Source organism: Equus przewalskii, chromosome 30 (assembly GCF_037783145.1).
Source record: "Equus przewalskii isolate Varuska chromosome 30, EquPr2, whole genome shotgun sequence".
NCBI classification, from domain to species: Eukaryota; Metazoa; Chordata; class Mammalia; order Perissodactyla; family Equidae; genus Equus; species Equus przewalskii.
This window is the reverse complement of record NC_091860.1, coordinates 11,968,050-11,990,769: the sequence shown is the minus strand read 5'-3', so window position 1 is coordinate 11,990,769 and position 22,720 is coordinate 11,968,050. Positions and strand designations below refer to the sequence as shown.

General features: G+C 37.7%; 1 protein-coding gene across 10 annotated transcripts in view; it reads right to left on the bottom strand.

Annotated features, from left to right (window-relative positions):
- The window catches only part of C30H10orf67 (chromosome 30 C10orf67 homolog), a 145,208-nt gene that overhangs the window by 56,424 nt on the left and 66,064 nt on the right, over positions 1 to 22,720 (bottom strand). For 8 of the 10 annotated variants that reach the window (XM_070600794.1, XM_070600798.1, XM_070600795.1 and 5 more), the window contains 3 exons: positions 20,202 to 20,267; positions 7,109 to 7,168; positions 6,006 to 6,176 (listed from right to left, as the gene is read on the bottom strand). In XM_070600794.1, coding sequence (XP_070456895.1) covers positions 6,006 to 6,176; positions 7,109 to 7,168; positions 20,202 to 20,267 — 297 coding nt within the window. The remainder of the gene's footprint in view (positions 1 to 6,005; positions 6,177 to 7,108; positions 7,169 to 20,201; positions 20,268 to 22,720) is intronic. The other 2 variants (XM_070600800.1, XM_070600804.1) reach the window with 1 other exon arrangement.

Genomic DNA, 22,720 nt, shown 5'->3' with positions numbered 1-22,720 from the left:
CCACATAGCAGAACCAGAAGGACCTACAACTAGAATATACAACAATATACTGGAGGGCTTTGGGGAGAAGAAGAAAAAGAGAGAGAAGATTGGCAACAGATGTTAGCTCAGGTGTCAATATTTAAAAAAAAAAACAAAGCTCAAATCATGAGAGAGAGATTAGGAAACAACAAACACCCAAAGACACATTCTAGTCAAACTGTTGAAAAGCAAAAATACAGAGAAACTCTTGAAGGCATTCCAAAGTAAAAAATATATTACAGACAAAGCTAAAATTTACAGTTAACTTTTTGTTAGAAATTATGCAAGATAAAGACCATGGAGTGACATCATAGCATTAAAAGAACAGATACTGTCAACCTAACCTTAAATACTCAGGAAAAATCTGTCAAAAATGAAGGCAAAATAGAGATTTTTTTTTTCAGGCAAACAAAAGCTGAGAGAATTCATTGCTCGCAAATCTGCACTATAAGAACTGTAAAAGGAAGTTCTTCAGAAACAGGGAATATGATACTAGACAGAAACGTAGGTCTACATAAATAAATGAAAGCTCCAGGAATGGTATTAATGAAGGTGCCAAATAAAAATCTTACTGAGGCAAATTATATCAGTTTTTGTTACGCAAAAGTATCTATAATAATTTGAAAATTTTTGAAGCGTATAACATGGTAGGAACTCCAAAGTACTGTACTTTTGATGGAATCGTCGGAAAAGATAACCCAATGACATTTGGAGCAAGATGAATGGACAAACATGAATTTCATAGTGGCTTTCCGGCGCGATCTTAAGAAACACAAGCTTTACTGCTAAAGACTAAGCTACTTGGTGGGAGATTGCCAGAGGTTCCTACAAATCGTTCTGACTTCTTTCTGATCTCTTATCAAGCAGCTGCTTACGTGTTTCAGTCTGAAATCTTTTTATTCTTTTCCTAATGTTTGTTTTCCTAGCTCTTCCAATGGTTATATAAGAATCTAAAACTGTATATTGAAATGTTTCTAATTTTGATATAAATAATTACCATTAAAAATATGTTTATGCTTTATTTAATGGGAACCAGACAGAAATGTTATATATCGTAATCAGAATCCACTTGCATATTCTCAATTAGAGAGACAGACGGCCAATTGATTATTCAGGGTCTAACAAGTCTAGTGGCATGAAACCGAATATGAGTTCACCATGTACTTTCAGCCATTGGATCAACTGGACTCCATACAGTTCATGGCATTGGTTGGAAGTAACTTGTTTTTCTATTCCAAGTATCTAGATATGTGTTCATATATTCAACAGAGAAATGGCTCTCACATGGAGATTGGTGAAGATCTTCAAGCTATTTTCAAGATTTTTAAAAACCAAAATAAAAGTGTACCTTGATTCCTTAATAAAGGCTAACAAAACCTAAGAACTCTTTGGATTTGGCTGGCATTAAATCCATTCAGCAAGATGTCACTGGTCATCTAAGGTTGATTAGATATACAAGGTGGGAGCAACACGTAACGGATAAATAAATAAGGGAAAACAAATAACTTTTCTAATTAGTTCAGTATTTCTTATGATTAAGTGGAGATTACATTGAGGAAAAGAAAACAAAGGGATACTAAATGAAGAACACATTCCTAAAAAAAAATTGACATACACCTTATATAAACTTATCCCCAGGATTTGAGGAGAAAGCTAGGAGAGACTAAGCCTGAAGAGATCGGGGCTGGAGAAACTGACAAATTGGTCGAGCTGGACCCAAAGAGGGTGGCCAGTAGTCCAATGCCAATGTCCAAAGGGGTGTAGCGACCTCAGGCTTGACTCTGGCAAGCATCAATATTGAAGCAGTTCTATCATAGAGTTCACAGCACCAAGCAACAGAATTGGTATATGCAATAATGGCAGTTAGGATGAGCGAGAGCATGTCAACTGCTCAGTCCTCTGGGGGTAAGGCTCAAGTCTGGGCAGTGTCAGGACTTTGGCCAAACGACTTGGTCTTTAAGACTGGCAAGTGTTTAAGACTTAGTGTTTAAGTGTCAAGGATGACACTTCTTCTGTTACCAGCGAGGTGATTTTACATGTGGTCAGGACCTAGCATCTGTGCTCATGGCTGAGAGTCTCTAGGGAAGAATAGAAATTGACACAAAGCTTAAGTTTACAAATCTTTTCCTGATTTCCACAGTGGTATCTCAGATCCTTAAGTTAAATTATACTAAAATATCATAAACTCTACAAATAAAATGTTATAATTGTCCCCCAACAAAATAAACAAGAAGAGACAAAGCATAAAACCCCTCAAATGATTAACAAATAGTATTTTTCATTTGTGCAACAAATATTGACTATTGTTTTCACTAAAGTATTTTTAGGTCCAAATATACTGAAAGTATTTACTTAATTTATCATCAAATTACTCAGAATAAAATAGTGTAGAAAGTAAAAGCCACCTTTCAGTTGAATTTTAAGTAGGATATTATTCAGATTTTCAATTTCAATTCTTTGAGAGCAGGATATAGAGGTGAATTCCTTTGAGGGATAAATGAAAATTTTGATCTTAAAATAAAACAAGTAGTTTTAGTGTGTGATTTCAATTATTTCCACATTTTAAAGTTATTCATAGCGTGAAACAAAGATACAGTATGATAAGAAAAATTGTTTTGTGTCAACATAGTCTATCAAAATACAGTAAATATCCTTTGACAACCTCTGGAGACTATGCGTGTGTCCAGGATTGTCGTCTCTCTGCCTTATTCCACCATGCAGCGTGACCAGATCAAGAATGAGCAAAATGCTGGCTTTCTCACATTGCTTTAACAAACCAAGCCAAGGGAAAAAAGAAAGAAACAAAGAATGACACAATGAACAGATTATATTATTTTCTTGTCTGATGGAGTTTATTTTAAACTTCATGTGAAATTTAATCAAATAAAAAGTTTGTGTAGGAAAGCCATGGTAAATTTCAGATTTTTCCTTTACCCCCCTAGCCTATAATGTGATAAATCTATAATAATCATTCTATAGCTTATAATAATAATAATAATTTTTATTAAATTACTAGCTTGCAAGTGACTGTGGTCATAATTGCAACACTCTTGCAGAAATGTTTTGCCTAACAATGCTTGAGTGTTGAAAGAACAGCGTTCTAGAGTTTTTATCGAAGTCTTTCATGCTGTACAAATTGCTTTTTATTGAGTGAACCTTAAGAATGGGAACGTGATTGACTTTGTCCCATTTCCCACACAGAAGGGTCCCGATGCTTTCTGCAGACCTAGGCACACACCATATGTTGCCCCAGCACAGAGCAGGTTACCCCTTGGAAACCCAGAAGTCTTCCAGGGGAGGACGGACTGGGTGCAGCCTTAATTAACTAATTACCCTGGGGGGAGGGTTGGGGGAGACCTGGGAATCCAATTGAATCTTGTTGTATGAAACCTCCGTATCTGAAATGTTTTATAGACATCAAAAAATAAACTTTCACGAAAACACTGTACAAACACAAGTTCTATGTTGTGAAATCCTTCTTAAATAGAAATCAGACTGCGCTGTTCATATCGTGTTTTTCAGACTGGCTAAACACCCGGTTTATCACTGTGTACTCCACTGAGGGAAGCACGTGTGCTGTTCCCACCGAATGACACAGATTTCAAAAAATAAGTATGATTAATTAGATAAGTTAAATGACTGATGTAAAAAGTTCCTGCAGCGAGCTCTCCGTTTGGTCATGTACACGTGCTCAATATTATAAAACCCTTTAAAGACGATTTTTAAGAAGTCCAGCTACCTCAATAGAATAAAATATTTAAAAGAGAGAAACAGGAAAAGGATAACCACAGTGTACATACTGTGGTGGATCTACAGAAGAATATATCACGTGGGAAAGTAATCTAAGGGAGCCCATAATAATTATTATAAACAACAAAGGTGTATACGATAGCAATAATGGTGAGCTAGAACATTTCACTTTAAAATCGAGGCAATTAATATAAAGCTGTAAACACCAGCTTACGTCATCTCTCCCCTGCCCCCTCCCCGGGTACAATTTTTACTTATTGTTACACATTAACCTCAGCGTCTCTCCAGCTGACAAAATGTGCTCTGAAGCCTCGGCAACATCAAAATAACAATCATTAAAGTCAGAAGGAAGGACTAGGAGGCTAGAAAATCCTGTTGAAATGACACCTTCTCAGACATCCTGTCTGCCTTTCTCTCTCCTTTATGGAGCATTTCCCGTGGGTGAGAACAAGCGATATTTCTGCCCCTCGCGCGCTGTGACCTGGGAAGCTCAATTTCCATCTGCAAATTGAGGACCCTGGAGTTTCTGATCTGTGATTCTAGGGTTTAGTTACAGCCTCGGGCTGCTGTAGGGACTGGGGCAGCCCGCGCATGCGGCTGCTGTCTCGGGATGGAGGCTCCGTTTCTTTGTCTTGGTCACTGACCTTGCTCTGCAGGGCTCTGAGACATCCTCTCAGAGCCTCAGACCACAGACTCCTGCCCCTCGACCTGATTTCATGGCAGCTGACGGAACCTTCTGGAACAGATCACTGCCTTGGCCACAGATTCACTGAGTCCAAGGCTTAGACTAGAGCCCCTCACCCAGTATGGCTGGTTCTTCCTGCCCATGTTAGCAGGCAACACTGCACACTTAAGCCAGGGCTTTGTTTTGTGTTTTTTGGTTTTTTGTTTGTTTTGTTTTGTTTTGTGGGCCTCACCGCCTAAAAAAAATTTCCAAGACCTGGATTCTAAAAATCTTACATCTAGAACCCAGGCACTGGTCAATCATGCACCATATTTCCCCACAAATGTCATTCTCGTTCTTTGGAAATGACATTGGTTTCCAGTTGTCTAGGCTTCCTAACTTTCGGCAAAGTGGAAACGCTTTTAGAGGAGAATACTTTTTCTCAACTCTCGAGGAATGACTTCCACTCATATGACACCCTGGCCACCCGTGACCTCCTCCCTTCTCTCACTCCTCCCCTTGGTGCAGGTCGTTGGCCTAGTGAGTTGGCACAAGAGAGAGTAAGGATGACAGAGGAAGCGTGACTCTACTCTGCTCCTCCGTGCCCTAAGTGTCAGAGAGGCAGATTCTGCCCCCTGGGGGACAAGGAGAAAGAAGATTGGGACAAGTAGAAACAAGACAAGAGACAACAGGAAATCAAAACGGGCAAGTGGAGAGCCTCTCTCTGTGAAGTGCCAGACATTAGCTATATGTCACCAATTGGCTTCTAAGCTTGGAAAGTGGTGAAGGAGCTGTGACTAGTTACACAGTTCACCGTGCCCACAAGATAGATCAATTGCTCCGAGAAACACAACGATTCCCGTAGCTAAGAGCAGAAGAAAGCGCCCCAGAGGATCTTGATCAAGGGAGGTATTGTGTGGTGCTGTGAGCAGGCCTCGCCACAGCCACACGATAAGCCAATGTCAGGTTGAACATCACAGAGCTACTCATTAACATGCCCTCTCGTGCAGGCCAATCGGCCACCATAGGCTCTGTGAAAGCAATGCTGAGTATTTACGGGAAGGTGATAAGAAGAGCAATAGCACATAATTCATGCACGCATGTCTCTGAGAGTGTGAGTTCATCCAGGTGACCACTTGGAATGCTACGAGCAGATGGACTGTATACGCGCGCGTCCTTCAGGAAATAAATCTTCAGGAAGCTTCTGATAGACATTGGGCAGTAATGAGTTGGAGATCATATACCCTCGGAAGTACATGGAATGTGGCTTCTCTTTGCTAATTTCATAGAGATCCACTAAGGCTTGGTGACTAAGCTAAATATACCACCAAGCTGGCATCCTCTTGGGCGAGCTAAGGGGCCTAAGAGGGACACACTGGTGGGGAGAGGAGCAGCCAGAGCCCCTGCCCAGATGCGTACAAGGGGAAACAGGGAGAATGGGGAGTGTTGAGACTGTTGGACTTGTTGACACTGGATGTGAGGGGACGCTGCCATTGCAATGGAGCTAACAGAACAGAGCCCCTCCGCAGACGGAAGTGTCATAGGGTGTGGGCACGGGAGCAGGTCTTACCACAAGCTCCTCTTCCTTTGAAGACTTCTTTGGTGTCTTAGCTTTTTTGGTTCTAGCAGATGATGAACTGATGGAGGCAGAGTGTGGCCTTGAAATGGTTCCTTTGCTGAATTGAGTCCCGGGTTGGGAGGAGGGCAAAGTGACTTCTTTCCCCTTGGCTGATCTCATGCTCTGGCACACAAAAAAAGAACCAGTTTTGTTATTATCATTTCGTTCTTCAGATTTGGGGCCCTTTCTTTTCCTCCCCTGCTGCCCCTTGAGCTGGAATTGCAGGGTTCAGTCCTAAAGAGGATGGACCCGTCCTTGCTCCCATCCCTCAATCTCCCCGCTCTGATTTAATTGGCAGGCTAGACCTGTTTTTCCACTCCTCTCATTGATACTAGTACACTAAGAAAAACATACCCACAAACCAATGTTTTCTGGAACCACCTGGAAAGGAGGAGTCTTTGTGGAGGGCAGGTGAGGGGGTAGCTTGAGGTTTTCATCTTATTTGTAAGAAGGCAGGAAAATGGAAGGCAGGAGTGAAGGGATAGGACTCTGAAGAGATAGGGCATTGAGCCTAAGGACCAGCATCCCGGGATGACACTTCTCACTTTATTTATGCCAGGCTTGCTTTCAGCACTGCTTACCCTCCCACACTCCTTCTCACTGCCCTCCAGCATCAACCTCCTTGGCTCCCATTCACACTTCCTGCCTCGCTTTGAAGTATTTTTTCCTTCAAACTCAGACGGGGCTGGCCTGGTGGTGCAGCGGTTAAGTTTGCATGGTCTGCTTTTGTGGCCCGGGGTTCACTGGTTCGGATCCTGGGTGTGGACGTATGTACCACGTGTCAAGCCATGCTGTGGCAGGCATCCCACATAAAATAGAGGAAGATGGGCACAGATGTTAGCTCAGGCCCAGTCTTCCTCAGCAAAATAAAAGAGGAGATTGGCAGCAGATGTTAGCTCAGGGCTAATCTTCCTCAAAAAACCCCAAAAAACAAAAAACACCAAAAGAACAAACTCAGATGTTAGAAAGTGAAAAGCCTTGGTATGGTATGTATAGATTCTTCAACCCTGATGCCAAAATAAGAGAAGCAGAGAAAAAAGAACTCAAATGCAAACCTTTACGCTTAGACCCTCAAACTTCCTTCTTGTTTCCATGTCCTCTTTCTGCTTGTTCATCTGTGAAATTGAAAGTCTGTATCATTTGCAAAGATTAAAAAGGAGAATTTTCTATAAAACGTCCTTAAGTAATGAAAAAGTAGCAGTTTAAACCGTTTCACTGCCAAAACTATTATGGGAATATAAGCTATAATGTTGAATACAAATTAGAATAAAAAATAAATTTGTGCCCAGAAGAAATGCATTTAAGAAGAAGTAAACAGATATTGGGGCTGACCCCATGGCCGAGTGGTTAAGTTCATGCGCTCTGCTTTGGCAGTCCAGGGTTTCGCTGGTTTGGATCCTAGGCATGGACATGGCAGGGCACGTCAGGCCACGCTCAGGCAGCGTCCCACATACCACAACTGGAAGGACCACAACTAAAAAAATATACAACTATGTACTGGGGGGATTTGGAGAGAAAAAGTAGAAAAAAAAAAGGAGTGAACAGAAATAGATAAAATTGTAAACATTTAAAGTTATTAGCATTTGTTTATTGGTTTAGGCAGAATAGAGATTATAGAGAAATGTGAATTTTTTGCTTATGTGGCGATAATTTGTTTCATATATTACTATAATAGCTATAAATCCCAGGCCTTATCAGATGTTTTGCAGAAATTTCAGATAATTTAGTAGTCAAAATCCAATAATGAAATGAGTGAAATTTTAGTTTAAAAAGTCAATTCTAATTCCCAGGCATAAAAGACATTTTATCAAAATGTATGTATTTATAAAGCAGTGGAAGATGGGCACGGATGTTAGCTCAGGGCCAGTCTTCCTCAGCAAAAAGAGGAGAACTGGCAGCAGATGTTAGCTCAGGGCTAATCTTCCTCAAAAAACAAAAACAAAAACAAAAACAAAACAAAATATATGTATATATTTTTTAATTGAGCTGTAATTGACATATAACATTATATTAGTTTCAGGTATATAATACAATGATTCATATTTGTGTATACTGTGAAATGATCACCAAAGTGAGTCTAGTTAACATCCATCACTACACACAGTTACAATTTGTCTTTCTTGTGACGAGAACTCTTAAGAGCTACTCTCTTAGTAGTCTTCAAATATGCAATACAGTATTATTAACTAGAGTCACCATGTTGCATGTTACATCCCCATGACTTCTCTATTTTGTAATGGAAGTTTGTACTTTTTGACCACCTTGACCCATTTCACCACCCCACTCCCCACCTCTGGCAACTGTCAATCTGTTCTCTGTATGTGTGAGTTCATTGGTTTTAGATTCTGCATATAAGTGAGATCACATGGCATTTGTCTTTCACTGTCTGACTTATTTCATTTAACATAATTTCCTCAAGGGCCATCCAAGATGTCTCAAATGGCAAAAAACATATTAATGCATGCTTCGATGATATTAAGATTTTCTCATAATATGAATTTATGAGTAATGCCAGTGATTCTAATTCTGGCTAATCTTATTATGAAGTTAAACAATGATGAGAAATACATCTAACCATTAATCTCATTGGTATCTGAACAACAACTACAACAGATTTTCAAAAATATCTCTCACCTACTGATAGAACAGAATTCAATAGAAAGCACGTCTGTCTCCTGAAGTCTTAGGGCCTGGGAGGCTAGTTACTGATGTCCATGAAGGATTGTATTTAGATGGTCTCAGTGGGTTTGACCTCAAGGCTTTTATAATTAAGCTTCATTATAATGGTTTAAAAATCATCTTCTCCATTATCACTATAAGAACTTGCTGGAACTATTTAATAAATCATCCCTCATTCATTACAAACGTATTTATTGGGTGCATACTATGTGCCAGACACCATCCTAGGAGCCGAGTGTACACTGCTAAGCCAAATAGACAAAGAAGGAAGACCTGTCCAGGTGGGGCTAATTTCGATGGAATGGGCAGGAAAGCCCTCCCTTGGGGAGAGGACATTTCGGCTGAGATCTAAAGAATGAGAAGCAGTAACCAGAAAAGTGGGAGGAAAAGAAGTAGGGGCAGGCGGGGTATGGGAACTCTCTATTCCTTCCCCTCAATTTTGCTGTAACCTAAAACTGCTCCAAAAAACAAAGTCTATTTTTTTAAAAAGTGGGGAAAAGAGCATTGGAAACGGAAGAAAAAGCATGCCAAAGATGCCAGAGCAGGGAAGAGCTGGGCGGGGGTTGGGGGGGGCGGTGCTAAGATCAGGGAGAAAGTACAAACCTTGGATTTTATTGTAAATGCAATGGAATATCATCGGATCATTTTAAGTGTGTGTGTGCATGGTAATATTTACGCTGTGAAGACCTCATTCTGGGGGAGGTATGTTTCTGGTCATAACCAAATAGCTGCTATCAAACCAAGCGTCCCACAGATGACTGAAAACGCTGGAAAAAATATTAAAAAACAACTACCTGAAGACAATGGAAAGAGATCAAAACTGGACAGATTTTGGAGGGCAGTCAGCACTTCAAAGAGGGGAACAGCGTAGGGTGAATTTCCCATTGTTATGGCTTTTAATTTGACTGCAGTCCCCAGTCTGTGCTGGGTGGAGTAACTAAAACTACGATGGAAAACCTGAAGCCTTTCAGGATTGCTGAGGACAGAGTCAAGGCAACCACAGCCAATGAAAGTGAGACAAGGAAACCCCAAGGAGAGCCAGACTGGGGAGCCCCAGTTCTGTATAAGCTCTGCCTGAATCTCTGGCCGATGCCTGAACCATGCTTACAGCCAAGCTAAGGTTCAAAGATTGAACTGAGACTTAAGCTGCCACCAATTGCAGGCAAGACAGAGCTTATGGTTTGAATCCAACCAAGTTAATTGCTTGATTTTTAAAAGTAACACATAACATTCATAATGCCCATAAAATCCAAAAATACTCAGTGTACAAAGATGTAAGAATGTGTTTTCTATTCTCTAGTGAAAAGACTATTAACAGAGACCTACACTGAGATGGTGGCTCAAAGATAGCGGAATAAGATCTCTAAAGCACTGAAAGAAAAAAAACCCCACTAACTCAGAATTCCATACTGAAGGAAAATATCATTCAAGATTGAAAGCAAATGAAAAATATTTTCAGATAAAGGAAAAACAGAAGGATTTCATCACCAGCAGACCTGACCTACAAGAAAAGTTAAAGGAAGATTTCAGACTGAATGGAAATGATCCCAGAAAGAAGCTCTAACCTTTAGGAAGGAATGAAGGGCATCAGAAAGGTAAATACATAAGACCATTTTGACCTAATGTCTTTCAAACGTGTAAGGCTGTTTAAAGCACGACTTGTAACATTGATGTCAATATAATAATTGGACAGCTCTAACTTAAAGAACAGGAAAATAAATAAATCTCATAAACAAAGCTATATATTTGCAAGGTTTCTATATTTTACAAGAAATTGCCCAACATTCACACTAAATGGATTGTAAAATTTAAGGATGTAAATTATAATTGCTAGAGCAATCACTAAAAGGTAGGCAAAAGGCCAAAATGATAATAGATAAATTAAAGTGAAATTCTAAAATGTATTAAAAGGAATAAACAGAAGAAAAACAACAAAAAACAAATAGCGAAATGGTAGGCCTAAATACAATCCTATCAATAACAATAATATTGAATGATGATGGACTAAACAATCTAGCTAAATGCAGAAATAGCTGGAATGTATAAACCAGCAAGACCCAACTATTCACTGTGTATTAACAGAAGCACTTTAAATATAAATACACAGAGAGGTTGAAAATAAATGCATTGAAAAAAGATACACAATGCAAACATAAGAAAGTTCAAGGGGCTACATTTATGTCTAATATGTATAGTAGATTTCAGAATTAAAGAATTACTAAAGATAAAGAAGGACATTTCATCATGATAAAAGGGTTGATTCATGGGAAGACATAACAATCATAAATGTGTTTGTGCCTAATAACAGAGCTTTAAAAAACATGAAGTAAAAATTGGCAAAATTATAGGGAGAAATAAATAACATGCACCTCTTGGCAATTGATAGAAATAGAAAAAAAAGTTAAAGACACATAGATGACCTGAAAAACACTATCACTACCTTGATCTAATTGATAACGCCCAAGAACTGGAGAATACAAATTATTTTCAAGTATATAGAATACAGTCCCATGACAGACTATATGCTGTTTGGCCATAAAATAACTGCCAATACATTTATAAAGATTAAAATCATACAGAGAATGTTCTCTGATCACAATGGAATTAAACTAGAAGTCAATAACAAAAATATATCTACAAAAATCACTAATATTTATAATTTAAGCAACACAGTTCTAAATCACAAGGGAAATTAGAAATTAGAAAATATTCCAAACTGAATGAAAATACAGGATATCAAAATTTGTGGGATGCAGATGAGATAGTGTTTTGAGGGAAACGAATAGCTTTAATTGCTCATACTAAAAATAATAAAAAGTCTGAAGTCGGTTACCTAAGGTTCCACACTAAGAAGGCAGAAAAAGAAGAGTAAAATAAATTAAAAGTAAGTAGAAGAGGAAAAAAGGATAAAGGTCAGAGCAGATATTGATAAAATTAAAAAAACAAACAACAGAGAAAATAGAGCCCAAACTAATTTCTTGAAAAGATCAGGAAAATTGATAAAGCTCAACTAGACTGATCAAGAACATAATTTACTAATATCAGGAATGAAAGAGGATTTCATTTCAGGTCCTCCAGATATTAGAAGGACAATAAGGGAATATTATGGAAAAACCCATACCAGTAAATTCATAATTTAATTAAATGGACAAATTGAATAATACAACCTAACAAAACTGACACAAAATGAAATAGAAAGTATGAATAGTTCTATAGCTACTAAAGAAAATAAGTCTATTATCAAAAACCTTCAGAGAAAGAAAACTCTAGGCCCAGATAGTTTCACTGGTGAATTCTTTCAAACACTTAAGAAAAACATAACACCAAATCTTTTCAATAACACCACTAAAATTTGCAGAAAATACAGACGGAAGGTGTATTTCCCAACTCATTTTATGAGTCCAGCCTAACTCTAACACTAAAGCGCCAAAAACACATGGAAAAAAAGAAAGAAAATTTAGAGACCAATATACCTAAGACTATAGATTTCAAAGTCCTTCACAAAACTATTAGCAAATTGAACACGGTAGTATATAAATGTATAATAGATCACGACAAAGTGGGTTTATCTCAGGAATGCAAAATTGCTTTAACATTCAAGAACCAAAGTATTTCACCATATTACAGGATAAAGGAGAAAAAAAAAATAATCATTTCAATAGCTGCAGAAAAAAGCATTTGAAAAAATTCAACAGCCATTCTTGATAAAAACTCTCAGAAATCTAGGACTAGAAGGAAATTTCCTCATCTTGAGAAACGACTGCCATGAAAAATGTACAGCCAGATCATACTTAACGATGAAATAATAAACTACACTCCCCCTAAGATCGGAAAGAAAGCAAGAATACTTGTTCTTACCACTGCTATACATCATTGTATTGGAGGTCATTGTAATAAAAAGTAAAGGGGCCGGCCTGGTTGCATAGTGGTTAAGACCGTGTGCTCCACTTTGGCAGCCAGGGGTTCGCCAGTTCGCACCCCGTGCACAGACCTAGCACCACTTGTCAAGCCACACTGTGGCAGCATCCCAAATAAAATAGAGGAAGATTGGCACAGATGTTAGCTCAGCGCCAATCTTTCTCACACTCCCACACAAACACACACACACACACAAGAATGAAAAGGTACAAAGATCAGAAACAACATAAGTAAAACTGTCTCTATTTACAGAAGACCTGAGTGTCTACATATGAAGTCCTAAGGTGTCTACAAAATTATTATTGTAACTAATAAATGAATCTAACAAGGTTGCAGGATACAAAGTTAATACAAAATTAATTGTATTTTTAAATACCAGTACTAAACAATTAGAAATAAAATCTGAAAACAATTCCATTTACCATAGCATCAAAAATATAAAATACTTAGGAACAAATCTAAGAAAAAATGTGCAAGAGCTCTACACTGAAAATGACAACTTATTGGTAATGAAAAGTAAAGAAAACCTAAATAAATGGAGATATACACTATGCTTACGGATTTGATGACAGACTAGTAATATGTTAATATGTCAATCTCCTCAAATTGATCTATATATTTATCACAATCCTAATCATAACACGCTAAGTGGTGGATTTTGGTAAAAACGGACAAGCTGTTTCTAAAATCTATATGAAATTGCAGAAAATCTAGAATTTTCAAAATGATTTTGAAAATGAATAAAGTTGGAAGACTTACTGTTACCTGATTTTAAGCCTTATGATAAAGCTGTAGTAAGTAAGATAGGGTGGTGGTCAGGTGAGAATGGAAAAGTGGCCACTAGACTGGGTAACGGGAAGGTCATACGAGACTTTCTAAGAGCAGTTTCAGTAAACAAGGAAACTGGATCACAGTGGATTGAAGAGATGTTAGGAAATAAGGCGTGGAGACAGAGAAGATGGACAATGCTTGAAATGTTTGTGAAGAGGAAGAGAGAAATGTTTTTATAGCTAGAGAACATCTTTTAATTATGGGAGATGCTCAAACATACCAGTTTTCAGAAAAGAACGGTTGGGTAGGAAGGGAAAATTGATGAAGATTAGAGGGAAATAAACTGTGGAAACTGGATGGAGGACAACCCTTCAACACGAGACGGGAGGGGAGGAAAAGATAGGTGGAGTTATTAATATGTTAATTTGCTGGTATTTGGATCTTTCCACTAAATCAATCACTCATTCAACAAGCACGTCTTAAGCAGTGTTGTACACTAGGCACCACACTAGGATCTCAGAGTAAATAATACACAAATCTTGCCCTCAAGCATTTACATTCTGGTAGAAAATGGGCTTCTAAAACACTTCAATTTTAAAAAATTTTTTGGATATATACAAAAGATGTGTGCAATGCAAGTGTAAATTAGAAAACATACTAATAATATGACCATCCAACTTGAGAAAGAGAACAATACCAATACTGTTGAAGCTCCCTGGGTAATTGTCACCAATCCTACTACCACCACCCCTCCCAACCAGGTTACCACTAATCTGAATTTCATTTCGTGTTTGAAATGCCCTTTTCTTTTCTTGATAATTTTCATCAGTTTTATAGATTTATAGTTTTACCCCATTTGCATCCCTAAACAATATACAAATTTAATTTTGCTTTATTTTTTAACTTTATTAAAAAATTATAATGTATGTATTCTTCCTCAATCTGTTTGTTTCATTGCTTCTGAGAGTACCCTGTGTTGATACAGGATATGGTACTTCATTCCTGTTCGCCGCTGTATGGTATTCAAGAGTATGAATATAACATAACATTTATCCGCTTCTGTCAATGGACATCCGGGCAATTTCAATTTTTTTCCTTTATAGATAATGTTGCTTTGAGTATTCTTGTACATGTTCTCTCAGGCACACGTGCTGAAGATCTTTTAGGTGATTGTTACATGCCTGTGAGTGGAACTTTGGGTCAGACCTTAAGAGAATGGCCAACTTCAGAAGACAACACGAAATTGTCTTCCAAAGATTATGTACCAATACACATAGTTCCCATTAGTTTATGAGAATTCTCTCCATTCCGTATTCTCGCTAACACTTGGTATTGTTATATTATTAATGAAATCAAGCACATTTTCATGTTTATTGGTCATTGAGTTTCCTCTTTTGTAAAGTGCCTGTTAAAGACTTTTGTCCATTTTTCTATTGGATTGTTTGTTTCTTATGAGTTTGGAGGAACTAGTCATATATTCTTGAAACTAGCTTTGTAAATATACAATCAGGGTGAATATCTTTGCCAAATTCGTGGCTGGACTTTTTTACTTTCTTTGGGGGAGTCTTCTGATGAAAAGGGGCTCTTAATTTTCATACAGTTGAAATTTTAAATTTTTCTTTTATACTTCATTTTGTGTCTTGGTTAAGCAATAATTTCAACTTTGATTTTTTTCTTTACATTTGAATCCTTAATCCATACAAAATGGATTTGTTTTGTTTGAGGTAGGAATCCAATTTCATTTCAGGCAATTGTTTGAATCAATTGTCAAGCATCTTCAGTGAAAATTCCACCCTATTCTCACTGATCTGTAGTGATGACATATACCAGCACTTAGATATGTCTGGTTCTCTTCCTGGGTTTTCTGTTTTGTCCCAATGGTCTCTTTGTCAACTCCTGTCCCAGTATCATATCTTAATTGCCTTATATTTATATTAATAACTTACAGGAGAAGTTACTCCCTACTCCATCATGTCATTTATTTTACTTTATGAGTTTCCTAGTTATTCTTGACCCTTTGCTGTTTTGTATAAATTTTAAAATAAGCTTGTCAATTCCATGAACATCTTTGTAGCAATTTTGGTTGGAATTTTAGTGAATATATAGATTAATTGGGTGGGAACTAATACCTCTATGATATTGCCTGCTTATTCATCTCCATCTATTTAGTTTTGGTAATCTCATTCAATAAAGTTTTATAATTATTTTCCATTGGAATTTTTACTAATTTTTGTTAGATCTATTCAAGAGCACTTTGTAATTTTTATTGCTATTTAATTGATTATAAATTTTTATAAATTACCATTTCTGTTAATTTTTGATTGAAATACAATTGATTTTGTGTATTGATCTTGCAATCTTGTTAATTCCAAGAATTTGTGGTCAGTGTCTTGGGGAGATTGTCTAAGGGGACAATCACATCATCTTCAAATAAAACAGTCTTATTTTTTCCACTCTAATTTTTATACCTCTTGCTTTCTTTTTTCTTCTTCTACTGCATTGCTCAGAATTTCCAAAATAACTAAAAAATGGCAGTAGACAACCTTGTCTCGTACTGATCTTAAAGAGAATGCTCCTTGTGTTTCATCATGGAGTGTGTTTGCTGTAGATTTTGCTCCTTAGCAAGATAAAAAGGTTTCCTCCGACTTCTCCTGAGAGGTGGTGCTCTCTGTGTGTGTATATGTGATTGAATGTTACCCTTTCTCAAAGAATTTGCATTCCTCTATGCACAATATCATACAATTTTTCTCCTTTAATCTGATTGTGTGGGGAACTACATGAATAGTTTTTGCCCAATCTTTTTAAAACTATATGCATTCATTTGGATTTTGCAACTTTTGCCTAATATTGTTCATGAGATTCATCCATATGACTACATATCACTGTAAATCATTCCGCAACTAATTTAACTCATCCTATTTTGGATGAACATTTGGATTGCTTCCAATTTGGGGCCATTCCCAACCATGTTTCCCTGAACATTCATGAAATGTCTCCTGGTGACGCGTTGTTCTAGGTATACTCATCTTAAACATTAATAGATGATTTGCCAAACAATTGTCAAAATTAGTTCTACTAACTTTCACTCCCATTGCCACCATAGGAAAGTTCTCATTGCCTTACAACTTTGCCAACACTTAGTATTGTAAGTCTTTCATTTTTATTTTTAACCCATCAGTCTGCTGTGGTTTCTTTATGGTTTTTGGTTCCTTTATGGTTTTAATCTGTTTCACTGATTGTTAATGAGGTTGGATATATTTTTGTACATTCCTCATCTGAATTGCCACTTTTCAACTCTTCGCCTATTTTTCTATTGGATAGTATATCTTTTATTAAATTGATTTTTAGGAAGTATTTGTATTTTTTGGATACTCACCCTTTGTCAACTCTGTGACTTGTGAAATCATCACTACAATCAAGATAATGAGCATATCCGTCACTCCCAAAATTTCCTTATGCTTCTTTGAAATCCAGCCCTCCATACTCGCTTGCCCCATCACTGGACAAACACTAATATGCTTTCTGTCACTACATTTTCAAGAATTTCAAATAAATTGAACAATACAAATGTATTCTTTATTTTGTCTGTCTATTATATTTCTGGATATGATACCTAAAGCACAAGTGACAAAGCAAAAAGTAAACAAGTGGGACTACATCAAACCAAAAAGCTTCTGCACAGCAAAGGAGACCATCAACGAAATGAAAAGGCAACCTTCCAAATGGGAGAAAATATTTGCAACTCATATATCTGCTAAAAAGTTAATATCTAAAATACATGAAAATTTCATACAACTCAATAGCAAAAAAAGAAATAATCTAATTGAAAATGGGCAGATGATCGGAGTAGACATTTTCGCAAAGATAGTCAAATGGCCAACAGGTACCTGAAAAGGTACTCAACGTCACTAATCATCAAGAAAATGCAAATCAAAACCACAAGGAGCTATCACCTCACACCTGTTAGATAGGCTATTATCCAAAAGACACGAGATAACAAGTGTTGGCGAGATTGTGGAGAAAAGGGAACCCTTGTGCACTGTTGGTGGAAATGTAAATTGGTGCAGCCATTATGGAAAACAGTGGTTTTCCCTACAACAGTTTCCTCAAACAGAGGTTCATAAAAAAATTAAAAATACAACTACCATATGATCCAGCAATTCCCCTTTTGGATACTTATCCGAATGAATCAAAAACACTAACTAGAAAAGACATCTGCATCCCATGTTCACTGCAGCATCGTTTACAGTAGCCACGACATGGAAGCAGCCCATCCATAGATGGATGAACGGGTAAAGAAAATGTGTGTGTGTGTATATATATACACACAATAGAATGTCATTCAGCCATAAAAGATAAGGAAATCTTGCCATTGGCAACTACATGGATGGACCTTGAGGGCATTTTGCTAAGTGAAATAAGTCAGAAAGAGAAAGACAAATACTGTATGATCTCACTTATTTGTGGAATATTAAAAGAAACACCAACAGCAACAAAACCTCATAGATACAGAAAACAGACTGGTGGTCGTCAGAAGCAGGGGGTGGGTGGTGGCTGAAGGGGGTCAAAAGGTCCAAACTTCCTTTAAAAAACGATTTCTAGGGATGTAATGTACAGCACGGTGACTATAGTTAATAACACTGTATTGTATATTAGAAAGTTGCTAAGAGAGTAAATCTTAAAAATTCTCTTCACAAGAAAAAATTTTTTGTAATTTTATGTGGTGATCAATGTTAACTAGACATTGTGGTAATCATTTTGATTTCACAATGTATACATACTATATCAAATCATTTTGTCGTACACCTATATGTGTCATATGTACAAGGTACAATGTTATACGGCAATTAAATCTCAATTAAAAAAGACAAACAAAAGCCACTAAGTGTAGTCATCACAGGAAGATACAAAATTATTTCATATGCTTTCCCTAAGTCCAATCTAAAGCTACAATTGCTTCATATTTCCTCACTTACCTATACTTAGTGATTGTGCCTTTTTACTACCAGCTCTTTGTCTTTTTAAACTAAGCTATTAATAAGCCAGAAAATAAACTGTATTGGAAAACAGTAATAGACAAGCATGGAACAAAAACCTTCATGAGAAAGTTTTTAAATTTTTTCAAAATGACTGGTCAGCTCCACCTTCTCCCACTCCTCCATCTGGGCACAATCGCAAATCTTCATTTCTGGAAGAAAGCACCATGGCAAGAAACAAAGGGAGCTCAGCAGTCACAAAGCCAACCTCCCTCCCAGTGAGTGACAGAATGCCTTGGCGGGGGGAGGGGGTGCCAAATAGTGACCTTACTGGGCCCCAAGGTGTGCCATGGAAACCCTGGCCGCAAGAAGAACCCTGTGCATGATCCCTCTACTGAAAACATGAACCCCCAAACTAGCTCTGAGCTTGGTGTTGTGGGGTTTGTGATGCGAGATCTCGCTGCTTAGCAACAAGTGTGGTGCTCAACAAACTTCTAAACAAAAAATAAAACATGATTGGTTGCCCTGTGGGCAATATAACAGCACCGGTTAGCTGTTTACCGTCCAAATAAAGAGGCAAAGTAATACAAAAACCATGCAGTCTGTTCACAGTACAGGCACACACGCACTGATGAAGTAGTTTAATTTCTTCTCTAGTGCTGCTAACACACTGACAGTATAACATTTGCCCCCACTCTATAAACACACTTTCAATTTCAATGACAATGTGCACATTTCGTTGTCTGTTTTCAGAAGCAACTTCTGGACTTTGGAGGAATGACAGAAGAGGGAGGGGGTGGGGCAGAAGAAATCGACAGAGTATACTCAAATAATGGAGATGATTTTCATGTGCCAGGTATTTAAAAGTAAAGGGTTCCAAATAACGTGTTTGTTCACACACGGTCCCTGTGAATAGCTAACCAGCATCCTTTCCCTTGCCTGCATTCCCAAGTTGGTTTCATGGAAGGCTTTATTGTAGTCCCGGAGCATTGTTTTGCATTAATTTCTATGACAAGGAACCCAAAACCCATGGTGCTGAGAGCAACAAAACAGAGTTAGGGAAACAGTCATGACTTGGCACAAAGTGTGACAAGCTGTAAAAAAGGGAATGTTTCAATATCTGAAGTGGTGTTGATTTCCTACGAACAACCTTTTCTCTTCGAAACAGTATCATATTCTTTTCAAGCACATTTAGAACGCAAGTCAAGCTGTGTTTTATTTTTGATTATAATAAACACAGTCAGTTTACTGTAACAAAGACATACTAGTGATGATCTGTTGAAAGCTCAAGTACAACACCATAAGCTGGGCGGGGGGTGGGCCGGGGGGCTGAGGGGTGGGGAGGCAACTGATAAAATAAAAGACCAGCCGTCTGGAAAGTTCTCTTAAAAGAACATAAAAAAGGCAGTGTTTTCTTATGAGACTAACACAGAATGCCAAAATTTCTAGCTGGGCTCTTTTTTTGTTGCCACTTATGGCAATTTGTAACTAAAAATAGCAAATCCTTCAAAATATTGGGCTCTCATATTTGTCTTTTTTAATCTCCATAATAAAATTCAAAAATTTTGTACGCTACTTTAAACTGTAATACTGTTTCTTATGTAAGACTCTTTTATATAGCAAGCATATTTATTATAGCACTACTCAGATTGTTTTCTTAAAAATGTTTATAATTCTGCATGCATTTAGATTATTGACAAAAGTGAAATGAATACTTCACAGTAAACAGTGACAAAATTTATAAAGCTTCCAGGATTAAATTCCTGAATTTAAACTTATTAGGAAATAATGTAAATCACCTTACCATGTCTTGAACTAACGATTTTTCAAAATCAAGCTCATACAGTAGTCTGTCTCTACCATCCCTTAACTGAAAGAGAAGAATATTACATTTTGATTAAAGATGAGAACAGAACACTTGAAATTCTCCCTCAGTAGAATTTAGTGAAATGTATTTTGATTCTATATAGGAGACAAACAGATCCCAATATGATGAAAGGAAAAATTAACTGTCTACAGATTATCATGTAATTCTAATATATTATTATATAATCATTATATTTTTATTATATAAGCAAGCAAAATACACACATGAAATGCCAATTTACTTACAACCTTCCTCATGCCACCCCCCCAAAAAATGTGACATCAGTACATAATAAAGCAAGTCCTAGTCTGTCAAAAAGAGCAATTTTGCTTTACTCTTTATATGACCCATTTCTCTTATTTTATGATTTTGTGCTATATTTATAAGCATATCAAGCCATAGTCAGATCAATTGAAAATAGCCATCAGAAGCACATACTGCCATTGTACTCGTATGACTTGCCTCAGTATTTTAATGATTGTTTGTCATTGGTGTGTTATAAACACTGATAACATTCAACCCCTAGTTCTGATATCCATTCGATTCAAATAATTCATGTATTCATTCATTTGATAATCATATATGGAACACTTTTCAGATGCCAGGCATTTTGTTTGACTATGGACGTATAAAAATGAAGCAGAACAGGGGCCTGCCCCATGGTGTAGTGGTTAAGTTTGGCACACTCTGCTTTGGTGGCCAGGTTCGTGGGCCCAGATCCTGGGTGTCGACCTACACCTCTGTCAGCCATGGTATGGTGGCATCCCACATGTAAAGTGGAGGGAGATTGGCACAGATGATAGCTCAGGGCTAATCTTCCTCAGCAAAAAAAAAAATAAAAAAAGAGGTAGAACAGAACAGATCCCTTCCCCTGGAGCATCCACAGTATGGTGGGAGAGCAATGTGAAAAAAAAAAGACTATAATACATTGAAAAATAAAGTTAATAAATCAAATCTTCAGGCAGTCAAAACCCATAAAAATCCATATGGCATGGCAACTGTAATTATAATAGGATATGACATACCTGGTGTTAACAGGAGAAGTGCCATTTGGCAAGGGTCTTGAAGGATATGTAGAAGTTCAACAAGTTGGAGAAGGAGAAAGGCAGAGAAATGGCAAACAAAACAGCACAGTAACGGCAGAGAATCATGGAGGAATGGAGAGACCAGGAAAAGTTTGATGATGTGGGACCCAGAGAGCACACAGAGAGGAACAGCGGGAAATGACAGGAGGCGTCATGTGGGGTCTTGCTCACCACAATTAGGACTGGAAGGCAGAGTGATGTGATGTGGAGAACCGGAGTCTGTTCCAGTCAAAGTTCTGCTCCTTAGTTGCTGTGTGGGTAAGTTAATTCTATACTTCAAGTCTTAGTTTCCTCATCTGTAAAATTAGGATATTGAAATCTGCTTCAGAGTTCTTCTGAAAAGAGTTTGAGACAGCGTACGTGAAAGTGTTTAGCTGTTGCTAAAACCACCCAGTATATTTTGGCCAGCCTGATTTTATACTGAAGGCAGTGGGAACCCACTGAAGGTTTCAGCACATAAAATCAAGGTGTCAGGGAACTATGGCAGCAGTGTGGAAGCTGGATTTGAAAACGGGTGAGAGTGGAGACAGGAACCTCAGTAAGTGTCTGTGGAAAGGATGAGGAGCTCAGCAAAGTCTGGCCCTGCTGCGGAGAAAGAAGATTTGAGGTAAATTTTGGAAGGGAAATCTACTAGTGACCAACTAGATAGAAGATACGAAGGAGAGAGTAGAGAATGACTCTAGATTTGTCACTTGTTCCTCTGGATAGACAGCAATGTCATTAACTTTAATGAGGAACACAGCAGAGTCCAGATTCAAGAGGTAACGAGTTCAAGTTTTGACACTGAGTTTGATGAACTCGTAAAGCATTTTTACCCCAACTATTTTAGAGGGCTGATAACTAAGAACATAAAGATAAACAAGACATAGTTCGTGACCTCAAGGGAGCAAATAGTCCGAGGTATGAGGGAGGGCTGAGAGAGCCCCGAATAACCATAGGGGATGGAAGAGGACCGTCAAAAAAGTCTTTCCAGTGAATGTGACGTTGACATTGAGGACGAGGACAGAGCTGAAATTGTAGATGTGGTGTTCAGGGAAAACAGGAAGCTGGAGGGAAAAGTTTGGAAGCCACTGGCAAGCAGGTGTGCCAGTTATGGGAGAGTCTGAGGTCAGCCAAAGAGAAAACAAAGACCAAGGATTAATAGAATTCCCAAGAATAGCATTCAAGGCAAAGATGGAGGAGAAGCCACTGACAAATACTCTTTAAGAAGGGATGAAGAAGTGTGTGAAAAATCAGAAGCAAGCATTGCTGCAGAAGGAATCTATGACATAGGGTGTGGTCCTGTCATATACAACAGAAAATTCGAGAAAGAAAACGATTGAAAAGGACTGAGGGCAATATGAATCTCATTGTGACATTATCAATAGGAAA